The 20,229-nt window shown below is 37.6% G+C and overlaps 1 protein-coding gene and 1 long non-coding RNA gene across 4 annotated transcripts in view; one reads left to right on the top strand and one right to left on the bottom strand.

The window, feature by feature from the left end:
• The window catches only part of LOC104911543, a 70,319-nt gene that overhangs the window by 44,061 nt on the left and 6,029 nt on the right, over window positions 1-20,229 (top strand). For 2 of the 3 annotated variants that reach the window (XR_004160165.1, XR_004160166.1), the window contains 5 exons: window positions 1,088-1,214; window positions 9,675-9,870; window positions 13,136-13,331; window positions 13,988-14,103; window positions 15,690-15,765. This is a non-coding gene — a long non-coding RNA (uncharacterized LOC104911543). Of the gene's footprint in view, window positions 1-1,087; window positions 1,215-9,312; window positions 9,453-9,674; window positions 9,871-13,135; window positions 13,332-13,987; window positions 14,104-15,689; window positions 15,766-20,229 lie in introns of all 3 variants that reach the window. The other variant, XR_002116190.2, reaches the window with a different exon arrangement.
• Window positions 1,052-15,782, bottom strand: LOC100539092 (prostatic acid phosphatase-like). The gene is made up of 11 exons (XM_010712928.2): window positions 15,645-15,782; window positions 14,213-14,308; window positions 10,843-10,929; window positions 10,089-10,241; window positions 8,627-8,725; window positions 6,972-7,067; window positions 5,548-5,680; window positions 4,489-4,571; window positions 3,569-3,675; window positions 2,942-3,111; window positions 1,052-1,208 (listed from the first exon to the last, which is right to left on the bottom strand). The coding sequence occupies exons 1-10, from the start codon at window positions 15,756-15,758 to the stop codon at window positions 2,955-2,957; spliced, it is 1,125 nt and encodes a 374-aa protein (XP_010711230.1). The 5' UTR covers window positions 15,759-15,782; the 3' UTR covers window positions 1,052-1,208; window positions 2,942-2,954.

Genomic DNA, 20,229 nt, shown 5'->3' with positions numbered 1-20,229 from the left:
AAGAAATTAAAAACAAACCTAGTTTTTCAAGCAAAGAAATGTCCACTGTTGTCAAAAGTTAGCTGCATCTGATGGTTCTAATCCAGTGTTCATGATAATGCCACAAATTGTTTTTGAAATAGCAGTATTAGAAAATAAAACGAGTGAATTATTGCCCAGCACATTCTGAATGTTTTAAATAGCACAAAGCTGCGGAGTCTTTTGTGTTGTTAGTAGGATCTTTCTGTTAACATCAAGAACAACATGGACTGACAAAATTCTCTGAAGCACAGACTTTATGTTATCAGAGCAGAGTACATTATCAAGGTAACAGAACAAAAGGAAGGTGTTTGTAAAGCTATTTGAAATCACAAATGATTTTTCTTTCAAAGTTGACACTTAGCCTTTCTATCTTTTCGGGAAAAGACACAATGACTCAGTATGTGAAAGCCATATTGGGTCAACAAATCGCCTGCCACGTCTTTATGACAGCCAGACTGATTGTTTGTTGGCTGCTTTTAGGTGTAGCCTCATGGTCCATTATTTTCATAACTCTCTTCTTCCTTCTATATACAGGTGTAATATTTGTGTATAAATACAAAGAAAAAAAAAACACTCATCCCGCTCCCTGCACACAAAGCAAGACAAGTATTCCCTAAGTAAACAACCATTATTGTTATTTTTGTAGCTTCTGAGATCTGTTTGTGTAAAATAGTTATTTCTTGAATAGTATAAAGTATGAGGAAACTGGAATGACTCCCCAGTCGCTGGCTCCTTCTGGAGCACTGCATCTCTCATCAGTTCCGGAAGTTGTCCCAGTCTTCAAAAGGGAACAACACTCCTTCAGAAGTATTTTCCAGTTTTGCTCTATGTTAAGGCTATAGCCCTTCAAAACACTTTAATTTACATTATGTTCTTGAATTAGTCCTGTCAAATCACTTTGCAATAAACAAACCTAGAAAAAATAATCAATTTCACAATACACTTGGGTTTCATACTTTATAAAAGAAAGCCACTGTTAAGGACAGGTAAGTTACTGCTTTCTGTCATTTTGCTTTGCTGTATTGATGAATGTTTTTTTGTTTGTTTGTTTGTTTTTTTCTGATAGAGATCAGGAGACTGTTGTTCATAATGATGGAAGTTAATGAGAAATTTCAGACTGTAGTAACATCACAGTGTGGGAGGAACTGTTTTGAAAGCTAATCACGCTGAATTTCCTGGAGGCACACCTAAAGGTAAGACAAAATGAGAGAATCTTTCTTAGCATATAACCTTGTTCTCAGAAGACATGCCAAATGTATCACTACTACTTGAAGAAGCCGGTAGGTCATACTAAGTACAAAAGAGCTGACAGTTTTGCTTCCATTTGGATGGAAATAGGATGGAAGTAGGAGAAGTCTTTTGAAATTGAGAGCTGATCCACACTGAAAATTTCCAGACAAATGAGTGCAGAGAAATGCTTTATCTCCTCCACAAATATATTGAGCAGTCTTCACTTCCTGTGTTCCATGCTGTGGTCATCATCATGTGAAAGAACTTGGCTCTGATTTATACCACTCAAACATTGCTACTGCCATCCGGTGTGACCTGTATTAGCAATGCTTTCCTAATCCCTGTATTTCCCTATACTGGGGTCATAAGTCATCTCCATGAGCATTCAATTAGGCATATTTTGGGAACAACTCCATGTTTGGGAAATGGCGTCTCCATGTAGAATAACCATGTAATATTTACTGAGCTCAGTCACACCCTTCTGTTTCTCAAATGCTTAGATGCTTATACAGTTAAAGTATTAACAGTTGCATGAGCAAAGGACAATATTTGATATGATTTTCAACAAATTTGGAAACTGGGTAAGGCAGTGAAATTGCTGTTGTAGTGTAGGTGTAAGCGTGATCTGTAAACTCTTTGTGTTACTGTTCAGCTCAGTTTAGTTTCCCAGTGTTACACACCAACTGGTCCAGCATAGCTGCATCAGTTGAGAATCAGTTCTACATTTCATTACTGCTCACATTGATTTAGCACGGAATGGTCCCTCTGAGACCTTCCTGAGCTGTGCAGGCTGTGGGGCAGTGTCCAGGAGACTGCTTTTTCCCAGATTCTGCTCGTGTCTAAAACTTCCTGCAGGGAAAGAGGTATGAACCCCAAAATTAGGAGCTGATCCCATCAATTACTGAGACAGAATCATACTGAACCAGGATAGAATATGGGCAAGTGTCAGATTTTGATACGACAATACGCAAGTATTTTTATTTTTAGTCCATATGCGTTTTCAGCATTCAGGATTACCAATGAAAGCAGTTGTGAGTGGTGATGCTGGACTTGGTGTAAAAGCCATTTAACTTTTACTGAAGTAAAATTTGAGAATTGAAGCAATGCTCAACTTTTGTGTTAAACTTGAAGGCTAAACATTTGGGTTTGCCCCATCATCAGTACTCAAAAAGGAAAGTTAGAAAACGTAATATGGAGAGACAGCCAAACTACTAGGAAATGCATTAGTACTGCCAATATGTATCTGTATATTTGACATTCTGGTAAGTACTAGTTTGGTATACTATTCAATATTCATCTGTTTTGATCTCTGAATGTCTTCTAAAATCAAAAGAATGCATGGCGATGTTAATTAGCTTGGACAAATACTCCAACTGTAGAATTAATTAACACAATTCAGTCCATTTGGATTTGCTTCTTCAGGAACTGAAAGTATTTTTGGCTGTGCTAAGATCAGTTGAATCAAGAAAAAAAAATAGGATCCTAACATATAATCAGCTTTGATTCCATTTCAAGTTGAGTGAAGTTAGATAAACATATCAATGGAGTAAAAATTTTGGCCATGGATAAAATTTTGTCTTACTGAATCTGATTTTCTTTCATTTCAGACCAGATTGTTAAGAAAAAGATTCAAATGAGCTCTTGGTTTCAAATCCTGACCTTAATTTTGTCCCCCAAATATGTAACTTACCTCATTTTATGGCCTATATCCTACATTCTCTTGTCCAATGTTGTATGAGGACTGGGGAGACCAAGTGAGTAAATCTCTCTAGTGGACAGCGAAAACTGCAGCCAGGGAGAGTAAGAGGGTGGGGATCTCTCAAAGTATTATTCCGATAGTACATTTCTATGGTGTATTGCCTGCTTAAAAATACAGAATTATCAAAATAAATTTAGGTATGTGAAACCACAGAGATCTTCCACGTTATAGTGATTATACTCTGAGATGAAGCTTATTTGTCTTGCTAATAATATGTATCATTAATACTCTGAAGAGATCTTCTTAAACAATAAATGGTTAGTATAATTTGCATGTAGATTGTCTTACTGATAGAGAGCTGAGGAGTTAAACAGATAAAGAAGGTATATTAAAGCCCACAACCCTAAAGGAATAATAGAGAAAGATCTTAGACTGCAATGATGTGGTTCTGCTGCTGTCAGTAATTGCTAAATTGAGTCTAATTATAATAATTAAAATCAATCTATGATCTTTTTCTGTGTGATGAACCCTGTGTATCCAGTCCAGTTAGTCTGGGGTAGCAATAGATTTTTTAGGCAAAATAAGTATACGCTAGCAGTACAGCTTGCAGATACTTGCCCATTTTTTTCCTGGTAGAGTTCAAAGAAATGACAAGCACTGTAAGGAGGCAATTTCCCATTGAAAACATGAAGTGCCATCTGTAAGGCAACAATGGTGGTTGCATGCTGTAAATTGAAAAGAAAAAAACCCCACCATTAAAGGGCTACTCAAAATCACTGCACGTAACTATTACTTAATAATAAGTTCAGTACATTATCTGTACACTTAATATTACTTATGTGACTTCATTAATACTTGCCCTCCGCAGTGATTAACAAGCACTGTCCTCTTCTGGCTGTACCAACTGAAATGCTGCATGTACAAAGTATGCATATTTCAATATTAAGAAGTATTAGGCATCTGTAGGTCTTACTGAACTTAGAAGGAGTTGTGAAAACTTCTTTTAATAAGAACTGGTGATTTTTCTTGTTAACATAATTTGAAATCTGAAAGGTATTTGGATGATATATATATTATACAGCTCATGATCAAATTGCAATTTAGGAATAGAAGCTTTTTACTCAGAGCAGTCTCAGAATTCATTTCTCTATGAGAGTGTCTGCACATACTAAACAAAAACGTAAGGTCACCGTTGAGTAATTGCTTTCATAATACCTTCAAAAATAACAAACTTTTTTTTTTCACTTTTACATCTGAAAAAGACACAGGAAGCAGGAAGTATGTTCCTAAATTATCTTTGTTTTTTTCAGTTCTCTGCTGAATCAAAACAATATGGTTCTGAAATAAGCTATGTCATCAGGTGGAAAATGGAGGTTGCAAAATAGTCTCCTTTCATTACAGAATGAAAACAATCCAGTGGTATCTAAGGTTAACCAAATAAAAGTGCTTGTATCTGTATTTCATGCAGGAAATGAAGCTGCATGGCTTTCACTGTATTTAATAACTGCAGAAAGAGAACTTAAAGAAAAAGGACTCACCGCAGAATATATAATCATTTTTTGATGGTGTGAAGGCTTTCTAGCATCTGACATATGCTTTAGGATAGTTTTTAAAAGAAGACCTGAAAGAAAATAAGTAAGCACCAACAATGACTAAGATGCTTGTGTTAATGTTTATATCACTTTGTAATATTTGAACATAATCTTTCTTTAACTGCATCAGAGTTATTCTATTCAGCTTAAAGAATTTGTGCAGAATGCCCTGGTGTTATCTTTTATCTGAGCAGTGAATCTGAACCTGTGTAAAATGTTTCTGCGACCCCTCATAGCTTCTACAGCAATTACATTAGCATAAAATTGGAATTTTCCAGGAGTTAAAATTCTAAAAAAGAGAAGTGTATATGCTAGTAGAATGAAACATATCTATTATCTTCATCTACTGGCATACTTTTTAATAGCAATTGGTAGTAAAGCAAGAGGAGAGGTTTTAATTTCGTGCTTAGTTTTGTATGTTGGAGCTCCATAGAGGCAAACAAGTTAATCCTTGCTTATATGTGAGTTGTCTTTGTAGCTTACAGTACCTGATTGTAGAGTGGCAATATAAAGCAAAAATGAGGCCAAATGGTTGACAGTAGATGAATGGAAGACAAATAAGTGATTAAAAAGGTTTTAACTATCTTAAAATTTCAGCAACTATTTGCTGAACAGAATAATAAAGCCCAGAATACTCTCATTTTAGTATACCCAGTAATGGAAAAGGAGGACTTAGGAAGCAAAGTTACCATTCTAGAGATTATTACAGACAATATTTTGAAAGTTAAGCATGCTGGCTTACATTAAATTCAGAGTTGATTCAGTTCAGCAGAATCTGTATATTACTTTGAGTTTCTTATACAGCATAACCAGAGTGCTCCAGTTTAATGTTGAATTAGGATGTTTGTGATTCACATCCTTACCATCTCTCTTCTCATTAATCAAAATCTTTTAGTACCAATAGCGAATATCTACGTCATAGCATCTTTTAAAGCCATGTTTATTACACGTTTTCTTCTTTCCCATTGTACTATTGATTTTAAATGGGGTTAGAATTTTGCTTACCTCCCTGTAAACGTGATTTCTGTATTTGTTTGTGGAACCCAAATTCCGCCTGCAATAACAATTCTGAGAGCTTTATCAGCTTGGTCCTGATACCCTGAGTAGCCCAAGCAGGTAAAGTGTAATTGTTAATATCCTACAGTGAAGAAAGAAAACATGATGATTTTCTTGTCGGTTCCCACTGCTATTTATTTATTTATTTATTTATTTTTGGTACAAAATGCATATTGGAACAGATTTGGAATGTTTTTTCTCAAATAATGTTTTTCTGTATTTTGCATTTAGAGAGCTGTGGAATTCTTATTTCTGACATACCACTGCTTAAAACAAATCTGAAGGGCAGTATTCAACAACAGGAGGAAATATAATACTGAAAACTATTACATAAAAAGCAAATGGCACTATTTATGCCAATTGCTAATGTAGCTGTAGGTTGCAAAAATTTCACCTTGTGACTCTTCTTCAACCATCTACTGGAATTTATCCCAAAATCTTTACTGAAACAAATGCTATAGGGATATCAAGATTTAAGGCTTGGCATCTTTGGACCAAGATCCATCAATTAAGTAAGAACATATATAGCTGTAATTTGGATGTAGTGAAGAATGATGTATGTCTGTAGACTTTAAAACACCTACTTATTCCAGCTGTGCTGGCTGCTGATGCAATCCTCTAGCTAGAATATAATGGATTCATTTTTGTTTTGGGAAACAGTCCAAGAGAAATTAATGGTGCTGGTTGCTAAATTAAGAGCATTCAAGGTTTTTTTCACATCCCTGTCAGAGATACCATTCTGTGAGACCCATATACCTGTGACAGTTGTGTACCAGAACACCCCTTTTGTTGTAAAAATCTGTGCTTCTTTGTGATGTGCGTGGTCCATTTGCTTGGAACAGGCTCCCAAGGTTTGCACAAATAATCTTTTGTGTCATTTCAGTGGCTGCTTAATTCCTGAAAATGACCATAATGGACTACATGCAACTTGGGCCTTATCATACAAATTGCGTAATATCTTTGTGGAGGCATGTTTATGTTGTCTTTGCCAAAAACAAGTTTTACACCCATGCAATCTTTGTGATGGGGTTCAGAGGAGTAACAAGACAATTTTATCCAAAAGTATGCTTTTGCTTAAGTGTGCATGTGCAATCACTAATGAGATGTTGCATTTGGTAGGCCATTGGTTTGTGTTTGTTACGGTGGTAGATGACCCGCAGCATCCTCACACAGTCACAGCTGGATATTCAGCTGTGAATTTGGTGTAGGATAAGTGTTCTGAGGAAGGAGCTGAAAATAATCTGTGATTCAAAAGAATGGGAAATACAGATTTACCTTATTCTGAGTTTTTTCAAACCATAGAAATAAAAGCTAAGATTGGTTTTGATAAAGTGTTTATATTGGGCCTTGGAAATTTTCTTTGTATTATTTACCTCATATTGTAAAGTGTCAGAGATCCTCAAAATTTTTTCACTGTTCAATTTCTTCAGTGGGTATCCAGTGTGAGAGGCTAAAAACTTGAGAAAAGACTGGAATACAAAAAAGGAAACTTGTATGTTGCACATTTTCTACATCATTTTTACACACTTCCATAGTACACAGTAATTTTTAGAAACAACATAGTCTTTACATTTGGTGCCTAAGCACTGTACTGTTTGGTGGAACTCACAGGCAGGCAGTTACTACCTGTTCACGTGGATCCTTTTTCATCCTGCACGCTCCACATGTTTTCATAATCATCTGGCAGACACAAAATCAATGCTTGCACAAAAATTTATTAAGAGCTTGTGAAACCTGGCTGTCATCCTACTTTTTAGCTATGGCCTTCCTTCCCCTTCTACATCTCAGGTACAGGGATATATATGTTTCATGTTGCTTCTTGAGTTGTCAAATGCATCGCTTCTTCATTCCTACCTTGGCACCTGTCTTAGTTACAACCCCATCTACTGTTTTAGTGCTAAAGACACCTACTGATCTTAGGATCTAGACATAGGATCACATAGTAACACTGGAGAGATTATGATATCGATCAATGAAAGAAGATGCATAAACCAGGAAAACTTAAATATGCTAATTTATACCACTAGTTTTCATTAGGGAAGAAAAGAAATAAAAGTTTTCTTTTAGGCTGAAAAGAGAATACAGCCTATTCATCTGAAATAAGGATGGTAATCTGAGTCTAAGTTTAAAGTACAGAAATAGTTTATGCTTGGTGGGAATGTTCAAAAGTGGGTAGAATGGATCCAGATATATGAAGAAATCTGGCAGAATCCAAGAAATGTTCAATAGAAGTATGATAAACAGAATTACTCCAACATTGGTAATGAGTAGCAGGGAGGCCTACTGTAAATTTGCTAAAACAGGGAATTATGATTCACATGATTCTAACGCCTAGATGCAGAGCCAGAGGTAGAGGGCTGTTTAGATGATTAAAGATTATAGGAAAACAGGTGAGTATGATAATGCCATTTTGATTAAACCCACAAAGAAGAAACTTGCAGAAGAATATGAGAGTGATTACATACTCATGGCAAGTAATTTGATGTCAGTGAAAGAAAGGAAGGGATAACTTACAGATGCAGGAATGTAATATAAGTAAGTATCTAAGTGAAGACATTAGGTGTGAGGCATGAAAAGGTATTGAGGAAAACATTGGGACTATTATAAAAAAACTGTGTAACTGAGCAGAGAGAATTTTGTGGTAGTATCTGAACTAGCAAGGCGTTACACAGTCAGAAACATCAGAGGAGTTGCTAACATGAAACTGAATAGAGACAATTATTGAAGTGAGGTACTGATCTGATCTGAGTTTCTGTTTTCTGTGCTCTACTAGAAGGTAGGTGTAAAGTTTTCTTTTTGAAGGTAGTCAATCATTTATCTTTTCTGACTTGCAATTTTCAGTTGGTGGGGATGGTTCAATCTACATGGCTCATAATATTGTAGTTTGGGTATGTTGCATACACCCACTTTGAAGATTACATACCTGGAAGGAGCATTCTGATTGCCATTTTTAAACATACTTGTTAGATCATGTTGCCAAAAGTAGAACATTTTAAATTGAAGATTTACAGAAATTAAAATACTTTACCCTGTACTGCTTGAGCTGCTTCTGGAAATCTCTTGTTGCAAAGGTTTCTCTCAGAAGCTCATTGTATTTTGGGCAGTGTGAGAAAGGTACATATAGCAACTGAAAAATGAAATTGCAAAATATTAGTTAGGCAAGATTCTTCTTGTTCTTGTTCAACACAGCCTTGGAAGACTGCTGTCCTGATTGGCTGCTCTAATTAAAACAAGCTACAAAATTATTTGGGAGTGTTCTTTTCTTGGATATTCATCTACAGGACCATAAGAGTCATATTGATGACTACTTAGAAAATAATCTTTACATGTTTAGAGGAGTAGTAGGTTCAGCAGATCAAAGTTAAAGGAGTCATCTACAGAAGACTGAATTTGTCACTTGGCAGAAGAATAACACAAGCCCTCATGTACTGCTTTGTGCTTGGCTTCCCCAGAGATGATTTCACTCACTGTGTTCAGTCTTTCTTTAAACATTCCGTCATCTTTCTACTATGAATTACCATGCAGCAGGTGGACTGCAGTAAGAGTCTTTGTGCATACTCAGCTGTATTAAGTAGACTTAATACAGTTCCATTTACTTCAGCTAAATCAAAAAACTGGCTAAGTTTCTATAACTCATCTTTCCTTTGACAATGAGATATTGTTAGTGTTTTGGTTTTTTTTTTCTTTCTAATATGCTCTTTGTCCTTTTTCCAGAAAGAAATCTCTGTTTATATAACCGGGCAGTTAAAAGAGCTTTTAAAAAGAACTTGGGAGTCCTAAAGGGATAATTAACTGAGAAAGCTTCAGAGCAGTTCCTCAGTCTTTTTAGAAACACAATCTATGTCTTCCAGAGGGTAAGAAAGAATTTCTGAAATTATAACCATAGTTCATGAACAGGCATAGCTTTACCAGTTAATAAATGATGGACACTTGTCTTGGGTAGAAGGACATATGTGGTCTCAATCTTACATGTATAAGCAGCAAAAATTAATACAGTCAAAAGACAAGTAGTAAAAAAAGTAGGAAACTTGTATTTATGACTATGATTTGTTTGATTTGTTTATTTGATCCCCTAGGCATGAGTGAGGTGCAGTATCTGCTTGCTGAGTGTGACAGTGGTGTTGATGCTGACCAGGTGATGTTGACTGTTTGCTGGGGTACTACCATCTGTGGTGGTGTCAGAGCATCTCCTGACTCTATACCAATCTGCATTCATGCACAGGAAGACATGCACCTCCATATCTTCCATATTCAAGCTCTCATCACTCTGAGGTGAGAACTAATGCTCCATGTCCCTGTTCAACCAAATTCTCCATCACAAATTGTGTTAATTAGATTTCTACACAGCATAGTATTCCTTTCTGCCTGATGCTTGTAATTATTATAGCTTTCATTGTTGTTGCTCTGCCCTTTTTTAGGCTCCTACATCTCACATGCTAGATATTTTGCTAATGATCAAGGGAAAACAAGTGCTTGTAGTTTATACTCACATTATCATGTGACAGTGGCACTGTGTGAACTGGAATCGGCTGCCAAAGGATTCTGGGGTTCCAAATGTGTTCCTGTGTTGGTGGATACAGCCCAGCAAGAGTTGCCTGAGCGCTCATAAGCGTTTGATCACAGTCAGTGCTCTGAACATAAATCTGAAGGAAGAAAGGAATTTTATTTATTTATTTATTTAAGGTAATCTCTCCTGTTAAGTCTCTTCTCTTGATAGAAAAAGAAGGGATCTAGTACTGCGCTGAGTAAATTGGCATTAGAACAGAGTGGGATAAAGAAGGAAAAAAGGGAGAAAGAAGGAAGCTGAAATAGGGCCTTGGAAAAAAACTTGGGTGGACAGGAGAGTGGCAGCTGCTCCCTTAGGAGTCCTAGTGAAAAACATAAAGCTACCTTCATTTGATCAAACAAATTAGGACATAATGGATGCACTGAGCAACTGGAAATGAAAACTAAGCTCTGTCTGTGCTGTAAATGGAAAAGTATAGTTTGAAATCTCCAACACAGATATTCTGCCATACAACAATGAGGTATCTGAGCCTCTTATACAGCCTTAAAAACCTTGTGCATGGTTTTTGGCTTACCATCAGGCTCACTCAAAATTGAGCCACATCTTCAGGGATAATTTGAAATCACATTCAGTTCAGTAGGTTACCTCCAAATGTACCAAGTTCAGATTCTCACAGATCCAAGAAGTCCTATCAACATCTTCAAAAAAACATCCTCCCTTCCAGATCCAGTACTTGCCTCAGACCGTTTGTAAACAACACTCAGGAAATAGGAATATCTTCTCCGCATATACTGTCCAAGCTCATACTGTTGCTGTATGCCAAACTGTAGAAATAACAGAATAGTGTGAGAGCCTCAAGAAGTGTTTTGTGCATGTATTCTTACAAACCAAAAATTATAAGAGGTTTCATAAAATGTTTCATTTGTAAAGGGAAGATGGAAAGAAAGGAGAAAAATGGAGTAAAGTGGCAGTACTGGAACTTCAGCTTTATTATTTTCTTATTTGCAATGTGAAATGTTCACTATATGAACATAGTCTCATTAATACTCATTTTCTTTAGCCATGAGAAAAAAAAGTAGAGAAAAGATGTTTGCACTCAATCTAGATTGCATGCAAATGAAGATCGTTACTCTCTGTCTCTGAAACTGACATCTTAATAAGTTAAGCTGAAATTCAAATCTTAATGACAAAAAATCAGAATCTCCTGTGCATCTGGCTATAGTTTAGGTAGATGCAGCATTCTGCAAAGGGACTTAATAAAGAAATACCATATCTGTAACAATCCTAATGCATCTATTGTAGGCAAAGGATTGCATTTATTATCCTAGAAAGCCTGAATTCTTGCTGAGTGAATTCTAAAGAAGGTAAGGGTTTAGAGCACTTCATTACAGAGGCATGGGAGTTTACATTATTTAAAAGAGATTATAAAGGAAAATGCAGTATTTATACTAAAATACATGTATATAAACTAGCCAGGAGTGAACTAGAAATTGGAAGGACCATCTGGGCTAAAGTTCAAGAGCAACCTTTCAGTGACAGCAATGGAAGCAAAAATAACTGAGCAGTTCAAGGGCAGATCTTGCTAAACATATGAACCTGGATTGTATGATGTGGCTTTTTGCCATGGCAAAGGCATGGATTTGATTACTTAGAAGGTTCTTCTTATTTCTGTGCTATAATTGTGAAAAAGAAGCTACTAATTAATTCCGTGAATGCCATCTTCACAATAGGCCTCACCATAAAGGTCATCTCTATATTCATCAGTAACAGACAAGATACATCTTCCTGACAGATGCAGTTTTGCATTTTGCTTTTCAGAAAGCCATGCGCTTGTTTATCCAAACACACAAGGCAACTGAGGGGAAGGGTTACTTAAAGTAGGTACAGACGTGTCCTAACAAAGCTGTATGGTTTCTGCTCAGTTCCTGGCTCACAGCAATAGGGTGCAGACACAGCAACCACCAGACTATGAAGGCAGGTTCAGGATATGAATGCCACAGAGTATCACCAGAGATTCCACATGGAACCTACATTTTTGGCTTGTGCAAGATCTTCCCCTCCAGAAAGACTGAAAATTCGGAATAGAAGACTGAGTCCTACATGCGCCTGGGTACTTTGGTGCAATGTTAATTGTTAACTACAGTCTAAAACTCTTGATTCTTGGTTCTAGCCTGACTATATCTCCAGCTTTCAACTACTGGATCTTGCAACCTTTTTGAAGGACATATTCTCTGCCATCACAAATCTTATTCTCAGTAAGATAATCACCAATAAAATTGAGTCAATTACTTAATCTCTGTGTTAAACGAGATAGATGGCAGTTATCTCACAAACAAAACAGGTTTTCTAGCATAAGAATTTTCGTAGCTCTTTAGTGAACATTTTCCAGCTTACTATATCATTTTGTAGAATCATGACATGAGAATCATATGCAGTGTCCCTGTAATGGTCTCATGGTTGTGATCTTTTTACTTGTACTTCGTGTTTCCTAGCCTAAATGGAAGTATATTCAACTTTGCTCACGTAACCATTACTTTGCACTGGGATCTCAGGTATGGTGATTATTCACCGCTTCACAGTCCTCTTCTGAGTCATAAGATCATAGGGTAATTCAGGTTGAAAGGGACTTGAGGAAGCCTCTGATAGGACCTCCTGCTCAGAGCAGTCAGAGGTCAGACCAGGTTACTGAGGGCATTATCCAGAGTACCAGGCATGGTCTATGGCTTGTATATCTGTTTGCCTCTTTCAGTTGTTGGAATTGTGCATCTAGTTTCCTAAGGTATATGCTCGTCTTAAGCTTCTGCCTGAGCTTGTCTGTGTTGCTAAACCCCGATGCCTGGGTCTTAAAACCTCTCAGAGCTTACATAGCCTGAAGCATGCTGGCATGTTGTGCTGAACTTGCATTACGTACATATGAAGTGCTTGAGTCATAGCTGAGTTAATGCATAGGAACACCTTTGAAACATTCTTTGTTGCTTTCTGCTTTTGAACGAGCTTTGCTGCCACAACTCTTACTCCTTTTTCTTCAAGGGAGATGGGGTGAGAGGAAAACAGGCCTGACCTTGCCTCAGAGATTGCTACATCCTTCTGAGAATGGAGTGGAGGAGGAGCCTCACGTGCAGCTTGCTCTATCCTGACTTTGTTGGAGACCTGGCCAGTAACAAGTTCTTCCAGGAGAGAGAAGCACACTCATTGTGCTGGACCTGCTGGTGTCCACAAACTGTTGGTGAGCAAACTTACTGTGCAGACACCTCTCAGAGGCACACACTCAGCCTGCAAACATAGGTCACAGTCTGTGAGCATACACACAATAGCTGTTTTTTTTCTGGTCCTTTCGGGCTTTTGGCACCTCAAAATCTCTTCAGTGAGGCTGCCTGGTTTCCACATCCTGGACAAACGACTTGGGCATTTTTCCATGTAAATGGCATAACTTGGAGGAAAAGGAATGGAAGCACAGACACAGTAGAAAATGCTGATGGGAGCAGAGCAGACATAGGGACACCCCCTAGTGTCCCTGTATTCCTTCGAAGCCTTATAGCACAGGAGCTCACCCTTTGTACCATTTACGAGAAGAGGCATCTGATACTAATAACAGTTAATGGAGAAACACAGTTTCTGCAGCTGAGATCTGCTGTTGCTTGATTTGCTGCCAGTTAAGACCATCAGCTGATACTGGCATACTACCTCAATTCCACTTATATCCCTCTAACACCTAAACCAGCTGAGCTTTAAATCAACTTTCCCTCGCACAGCATGAGAGACATTTTTGCTAATACTGATCTTAATAGTTCACAAGCTAGGAAGCACTCCTACCCATCAGAAATTGAGGGTGGTTGTGAGCACTTTCACCACGTTGGGTTAAAGTGATGTGTTTGATCTCAGGTGAATTGCCAGTGCCTGGCTTCTCTCCGTAAACCCCAGTCTGCAATCAGACAACTCAGCATGCCCTGGTGTTGGACTCAGTGTCTTCGAAATCAGTGACTAATCACAGCTTCCCAGTAAGTTCTATTTACAAGAGATCTGCATATGGCAACTTAACAGGGACTGTTTCCAAGTTAAAACGAAGTGCTAAAAACCAAATATATTTCTGTATGTCAACAAACACACCTTGGTAAGCTGTCCGTATCCATGCTGCCTTGCAATTTCTTTGTGCTTGTCAGTTGGAAAAAACTCCTGTGGGGTATGATCGCCATGGTGAAACACCTGATAAAACAGATGGAATTCCCTTCATATTACAGGTCTATTTATGGTGGGTGTAATAGTGCAGACCCAACAATTATGCCATGACAGCGAATACTGTAATAACACATACTAAACGTATTCACTATACTCTGTGCTTTAGATAGTAGTGGTAGATACTGTCTAGTAGGTACTATCTAGTTCTACAGTACCTGCTTGATTTATTTAGATAGGTGTAACTCCCCTTTTTTAGTTTGCACGTTATAAAAATTTTTAATTTTTAAATACATTTTAGAGAGGTTTTATGTATTTTAGGAGGTACAGACTACAGCACTGACAAAGAGAAAACAAACGTAAATAATTTTCTGGGAATATTAGAACATTAACATTTTGTTGGGACTGAGAGCTGAGAAGAAAGAAAAATAAACTGCTGTTGGAGATACAGTTTCTGTGGCAGAGTGCTGCTAAGCACTCTATTTTGGCACAAATTAGCTCTAAAAAGCCATGTGCTATCTTTTACACCAAAAGGGGTGAAGAAAGTGTTATTTATCATCTAAATACAGGCTAAACTGTTACTTTGAAAACACTGAACACGTTCTGAAATTTCCCTTCATACAAAAGATACATCTGTAAAGGTACATCAAAATTTTTCATTCCTGTGATGGATTCTCTCCAACATTATTCTTGTACGTATATGTTGTATCATCCTAAGATTTTACCACCAGATTTTTATTTATTTATTTATTTGTCCAAGTAGGGGAAATTAATTGAAAACTATAGGAAAAAAATGTGCTGATAACTTATATTGCCTGTGCAATACTCAGAGCAAACCACAGTCAGGCCTCATGCAAACAGCAGTACATCATAGTCATTGCAAGTAGCTTTCATTTTACAGCAATGGTTCTATGTTGTGTATTCAATACTACTGTATGCTTGTCTGGCTTTCACACAGTGAAATCTGATTTGCTTGTTAATGCAGTGAAAACAGAGGAAGAGTAAAAATTCTTCCATGGCAAAGAGTATTCTTGAAATCCATAGAAATTTAGTTATGAAATCCCATTTTATATTTTAAAAATACTGCTGTGCAACTCTTCTCTTATTGCTATATAAAAAAAGACATGCCATTGTTCCAGAAAGTTACTTTCAACCAGGACTGCATAAAAGAGATAACATTATAAAATGTTATTTATAATTGGGGATTGTTCTTTGTACGATGCCATAGTGGATTCTAAGTATGCAGTAAACACTTTGGTATTCACATATTCACAAATATCCCCCCCTCCCCTACACACACACACAATCCAGACCAGAAGAAGAGTGACAGTTTTTAAGTCCATTTGTCCACGAACTATATACTTACTACAGACACAAACTTCAGTTTTCTTTTTGCTGTGGTTTGGTGAAGAAAGATGCAGAAGAGGCAGAATGTGAAACACAGACTCCAGATTCCGCACACCAGCTGCCTTGATCTCATCCTGAGGGTAAGTAGCTTCCAGGTATTTTGCACACCAAGGAAGGCCCCTGGCTGGACGTGGTGCTACAGTAGATATGTGGCTGAGGGAGGAGGAGTTGGCTGTGCTTAATGGAGTCTGAAACTGTGATCTCCCCTCCTCCTCCCTTTTCTACTTTGTTGGGTCAGTGTTGTTCTGCAAATTCATACAATGAAAATTGTATTTTGCACTTGCACTCAATTTCTGAATCCTGTGTATAACGGGATAAGTAATCTCTGAGCCTGCCAGTTCCTGCACCAGGCACTCACGAAGTAGATAGTGTAAAGAACTAGATGTTCCATCTATTGTTTAAGCTATGATTTAGTATCAGTCAGCCTTCACAAAAGTGAAAATGATGTAGATATGCTGTATCTTGCTGTAACTGTGCTCACACAGTCTTACTTGAACAGTTTGTGAGAGGGCAAGTGAGAGGGAGTGGTGCTGACAACTGTTCTTTTTTGAAGGGTCTCTGGAGTTTCCCTTACCTTTGGCTGTGGTTTTTAGCAGGAATCAAATACAGAATGTTTTGTTACATGTGAACAAGGATAAGCCTAAACTGACTGCAAAAAAATAAAGATGTGTCCAGAATCATAGAATTATAGAATCATTAAGCCTGGAAAAGACCACTAAGAGCACCTAGTCCTACTATCAGCCCACATCTCATGCCCTCTGACCACATCCCTCAGTGCCACATCCACACAGTTCTTGAACATCTCCAGGGATGGTGACTGCACCACCTCCCTGGGCAGCCTGGGCAACCACTGCCTCACTGCTCTTACTGAAAAGAGATTTTTCCTAATATCCAACCTGAATGTTCCATCTCTATAGTATATCTATATGATTCTAGTGGCAAAGGGGTGCCACTGTTTCCTAAAGCTATCCTTTAAAATTCCACGCAGGTAAGTAAATTTCTGATTTTCAAATATCTCTTGCTGCAGATACTCTCATTGTTAGATTGTGCACAAATCAGTTGTTTCTGTCATTTCTCCTGTACATTTTAAATAAAGATAGAATCTAGCTCACAGAAAATCTTGCGAGAGATTGCACTGATCTCACAAGCTTACTGATTTATATTCAGTCACATTCCTGTGTTAATAAAAGCTCTATTAAACATGGAAAAAATTAGGGTGATTTCTTAGTGATCAAAAGCTCCCAGTATGTAGGAATTTAAAATATGAAAAAATAACATTTCTACCCCAAAAAGTTGTGTAATTTTAAGCTAGCTTAAAGTACAAATAACAATACTTTTCTTTATAGTCACTAGATATGGGCTGCCTGGAGGGATCAGTTCTCTTTCCCAAAGTAGCAGTGCCTCTTCTTTCATGTGTCAGAGCTGAAGAGATTTCTCAATGAAATATTGAGAGGTCAGACTGTCTTGGTGCAAGATGGTTCATTTGTCACTTCTGCTTTTGTGCCTGAGAAGGCAGACCTACTCCTGCAGAAATAGAATACGGGGAGTTGTCCACATTTGTTGAGAAGGAGAACTTTATTTATTTTTTTTTTTTAAATGAAGCATCAGGGGACGTGGGTTAACTAGTTAGTTAAACTATCTACACTCCATACAGTTTCTTGTCTCCACTGACCATCAGACTTCAAAAATCTTTTCCAAAAGAGTACGTTCATTGCTGTTTGTAGGTGATATGACATCAGAAGCCACCCCTAAAATATCCTGGTTTGCATTGCAAGCCTTTTAATAAGATCAACTGGTATCAGTGAGGAGAAAATACTCATGTTTTCAGAATTGCAGGACTCCATGCAGGTTCTTCAGATAGTGCTCTAGCAGGGAGAATAGATATATGATAGGAGGAAAAGGGCTTTACTTTATTCGTTTCTAGATATTCACTGTCTCTCATTTTTACGCAAGATTTCTTTAACAAGAAGATGAAATTACTCTTGGAGATGACAAAATATTAGTGTAAAAATGTATATTTGATTCCTTTGATCTAATCCTGGCACTACTAATTCTGTGGGAATTGGTGTACATAAAAAGTTGTTTTAAAGTACAGCATGTCAGTGCAAATCTGTTCCTGCTGAAGATCACAGAAGTGGAATGAAACTGTGCTACACCACTTATTGTGATTCCAGTGGGTGAAACTCTAGAGAGAGCAGGAGGTGGACCTTTCTTGCAGCTAACTCTCACCTGTAGAAGTCCCCTGTTGTAGATGGTGAGAGATGTAAAAGCTGCAGCTGCATTCAAAGACAAGATAACAGATTCTTTAGTATGCTTGCAGCCAGAGTTAAAGCATCAAGGGAAGGTGGAAGAGGAGATAATTATAAAGGTAATAAATGAATCTCCCAGACTATCCTGAAAGTGCAAAGGAAAATATATCAGGTGTAGATTATATGCCCTTGTCCTACCTATGAACTTGGCAAAGTGTTTATCAGATCATGTTATATGTAATGTTATTAAAGTAAAAATACAACTTTCTGTTGTGTGATGTACTATGATATCTAAAAAGTCAGTGTGTTAAGTTATCCTGTTATCTTGTACTCCAATTGTTTAGGGAGTACAAGATTTCATTAATGATCCTTCAATGCTCCTAAGTAGATTCACAGTTTGAGTGCTATTGTTTTTAAAAGCTTTCATCCAAATGATAAAATTTGCCTCCTACCCCAAGCTTCAATGTAAAGAGTATTCAGGTAGATGCGATGCTTGTCCCCCTCCACCATCTTTTGTTAAATGCAAGGTTGATGACTCTGTTTGGTTTTTAAATATAGTACAGGATTGGACTTGCACCTTGACATGCAGCTTCTTCATTAGCATTAGAGGAGAATCAGAATTACTTAAAGATATGCCCACAAGCATGCTCTAGTGTGAAATTAGTGGTGGTAGAAGGAGGCATGTATAGAAAGACTCCAGTCTTCTCATCCTGCCTCCTCTCCCTCCTCCCTGCAGGCTACCCTAGTAGGATACATGCTCCAGCATCTGATGTTGAAATCATGACTCTGTGGTTTTTACAGCATTGACTTCTATTGCCACCTCCACACCTTTTCTGTGTCTTCTCTCCCCAGCCCCACTCAGGTCAGGGTGGTATCTGTCCCTCAGCAAAGTTCAGTGTAAGGATGTTTCCTCTGGCTTACAGCACTCCTGTTCATCTCTTGCTTGCACACTGTGAGTAAACAATAAAGAACAGTGAGGTTATCACTCATGCAGCTGCAATGGTAGCCTGAACAAAAGGGTTCCAACTCCAAATCATTTTCTTAGTATCTAAATAGATAGGTATCAGCTGTCTCTGTTTGGCTAATGCTTAACATTGACTTCTTTCATCCTGTATGTTAAGAGAACAAAGGTAAGTTGTGTCACCATGCCTGTGTCACCAGGACACATTATATATCACCTCAAAAAGAATTCTGCCCTAATCAGATATACAGTTTCTGTTAATGATTTCAGTGCTGGCATGCAGTGTTGTCTCAATCCATTCTACAACTGGGTAAGAGACACGTTCACCTTCCCCAAGGAGGTGAATCGAATCTTGTCAGCAGTATGAACAAAATAGAACATCTGCAGACTACAAATAAAGAAATCTGCAATATTAACAGCAGTTCCAAAGAGCTCTCAATGATATTCTTGCTACTGTCGGCAGGAGCCATCATCACTTTCCTTCAGTAGCAACAGAAAACAAGAGAGAAAGAAGTTGGTGTTGAGGCTTGTAAGTAGTGAGGCTGCAGTCTTTCTTAAGGCAGTAAGCCTTCTCTGGTTGGACCCAAAGCTACACTCCTGACATTAATCTGTGATTAAGTACTTTTTTGCACAACAATCAGCTTCTTCACTGTTACACTGATAGAAATACAGAGTAGCTACACAGAAGCTGACGGACTTATTTCACATGTATTTCCCTGGAAGTTTACACTGCTCTTCTTCTACTGATGTTCTCCTCAGCACATTCTGATCTACATTTTGTAGATGTGTTTAGGATATGTGCATCTGCTGCTCCAGATCCTTGCTCAGTATGATTTTGATTAGCTCTTTATCTTTGATAGAGTTACACTGGCTTACAGGAGCTTCAAAGTAAAAGAGGGACATTAAAATTCATTTCCTCCAGCAGTTCTGATGAAAAAGCACTATAACAATCACAACAACAAAAAAGATCTTTGTATTCACTCAGAAAGAGATCAAATTCCAGATATCATCTTCATCTGGAGTTTTGCTGCATTGTAAAGCATCTTCCTTTCAAATGTGAGCACTTCATCTCCAGTTTTGTGTGATTCACCTTTGTCATGAGAAAGTATATGACTCAAGAGGAGCAAAGCTGTTGTGGGGGATTTGCAGATTAGGATGCAGCTTAGTAGTTGTGCTTTAACAGATGATGACTGTAACATCAGAATTAAGCTGACATTAGTCCACTACTTTACAGTGGTGTTTATTTTGGCCTCAGGTCATCATTGAAACACAAGCTGAATTCTGTGCAGTGTAAACACTGTTCTTTTTTTTTTCTTTTTTTTCTTTTTTTTCCT

The sequence above is a fragment of the Meleagris gallopavo genome, chromosome 6 (genome assembly GCF_000146605.3).
Source record: "Meleagris gallopavo isolate NT-WF06-2002-E0010 breed Aviagen turkey brand Nicholas breeding stock chromosome 6, Turkey_5.1, whole genome shotgun sequence".
Classification (NCBI taxonomy): domain Eukaryota; kingdom Metazoa; phylum Chordata; class Aves; order Galliformes; family Phasianidae; genus Meleagris; species Meleagris gallopavo.
The sequence above is the reverse complement of the archived record's forward strand: the minus strand, read 5'-3'. Positions and strand labels throughout refer to the sequence as shown.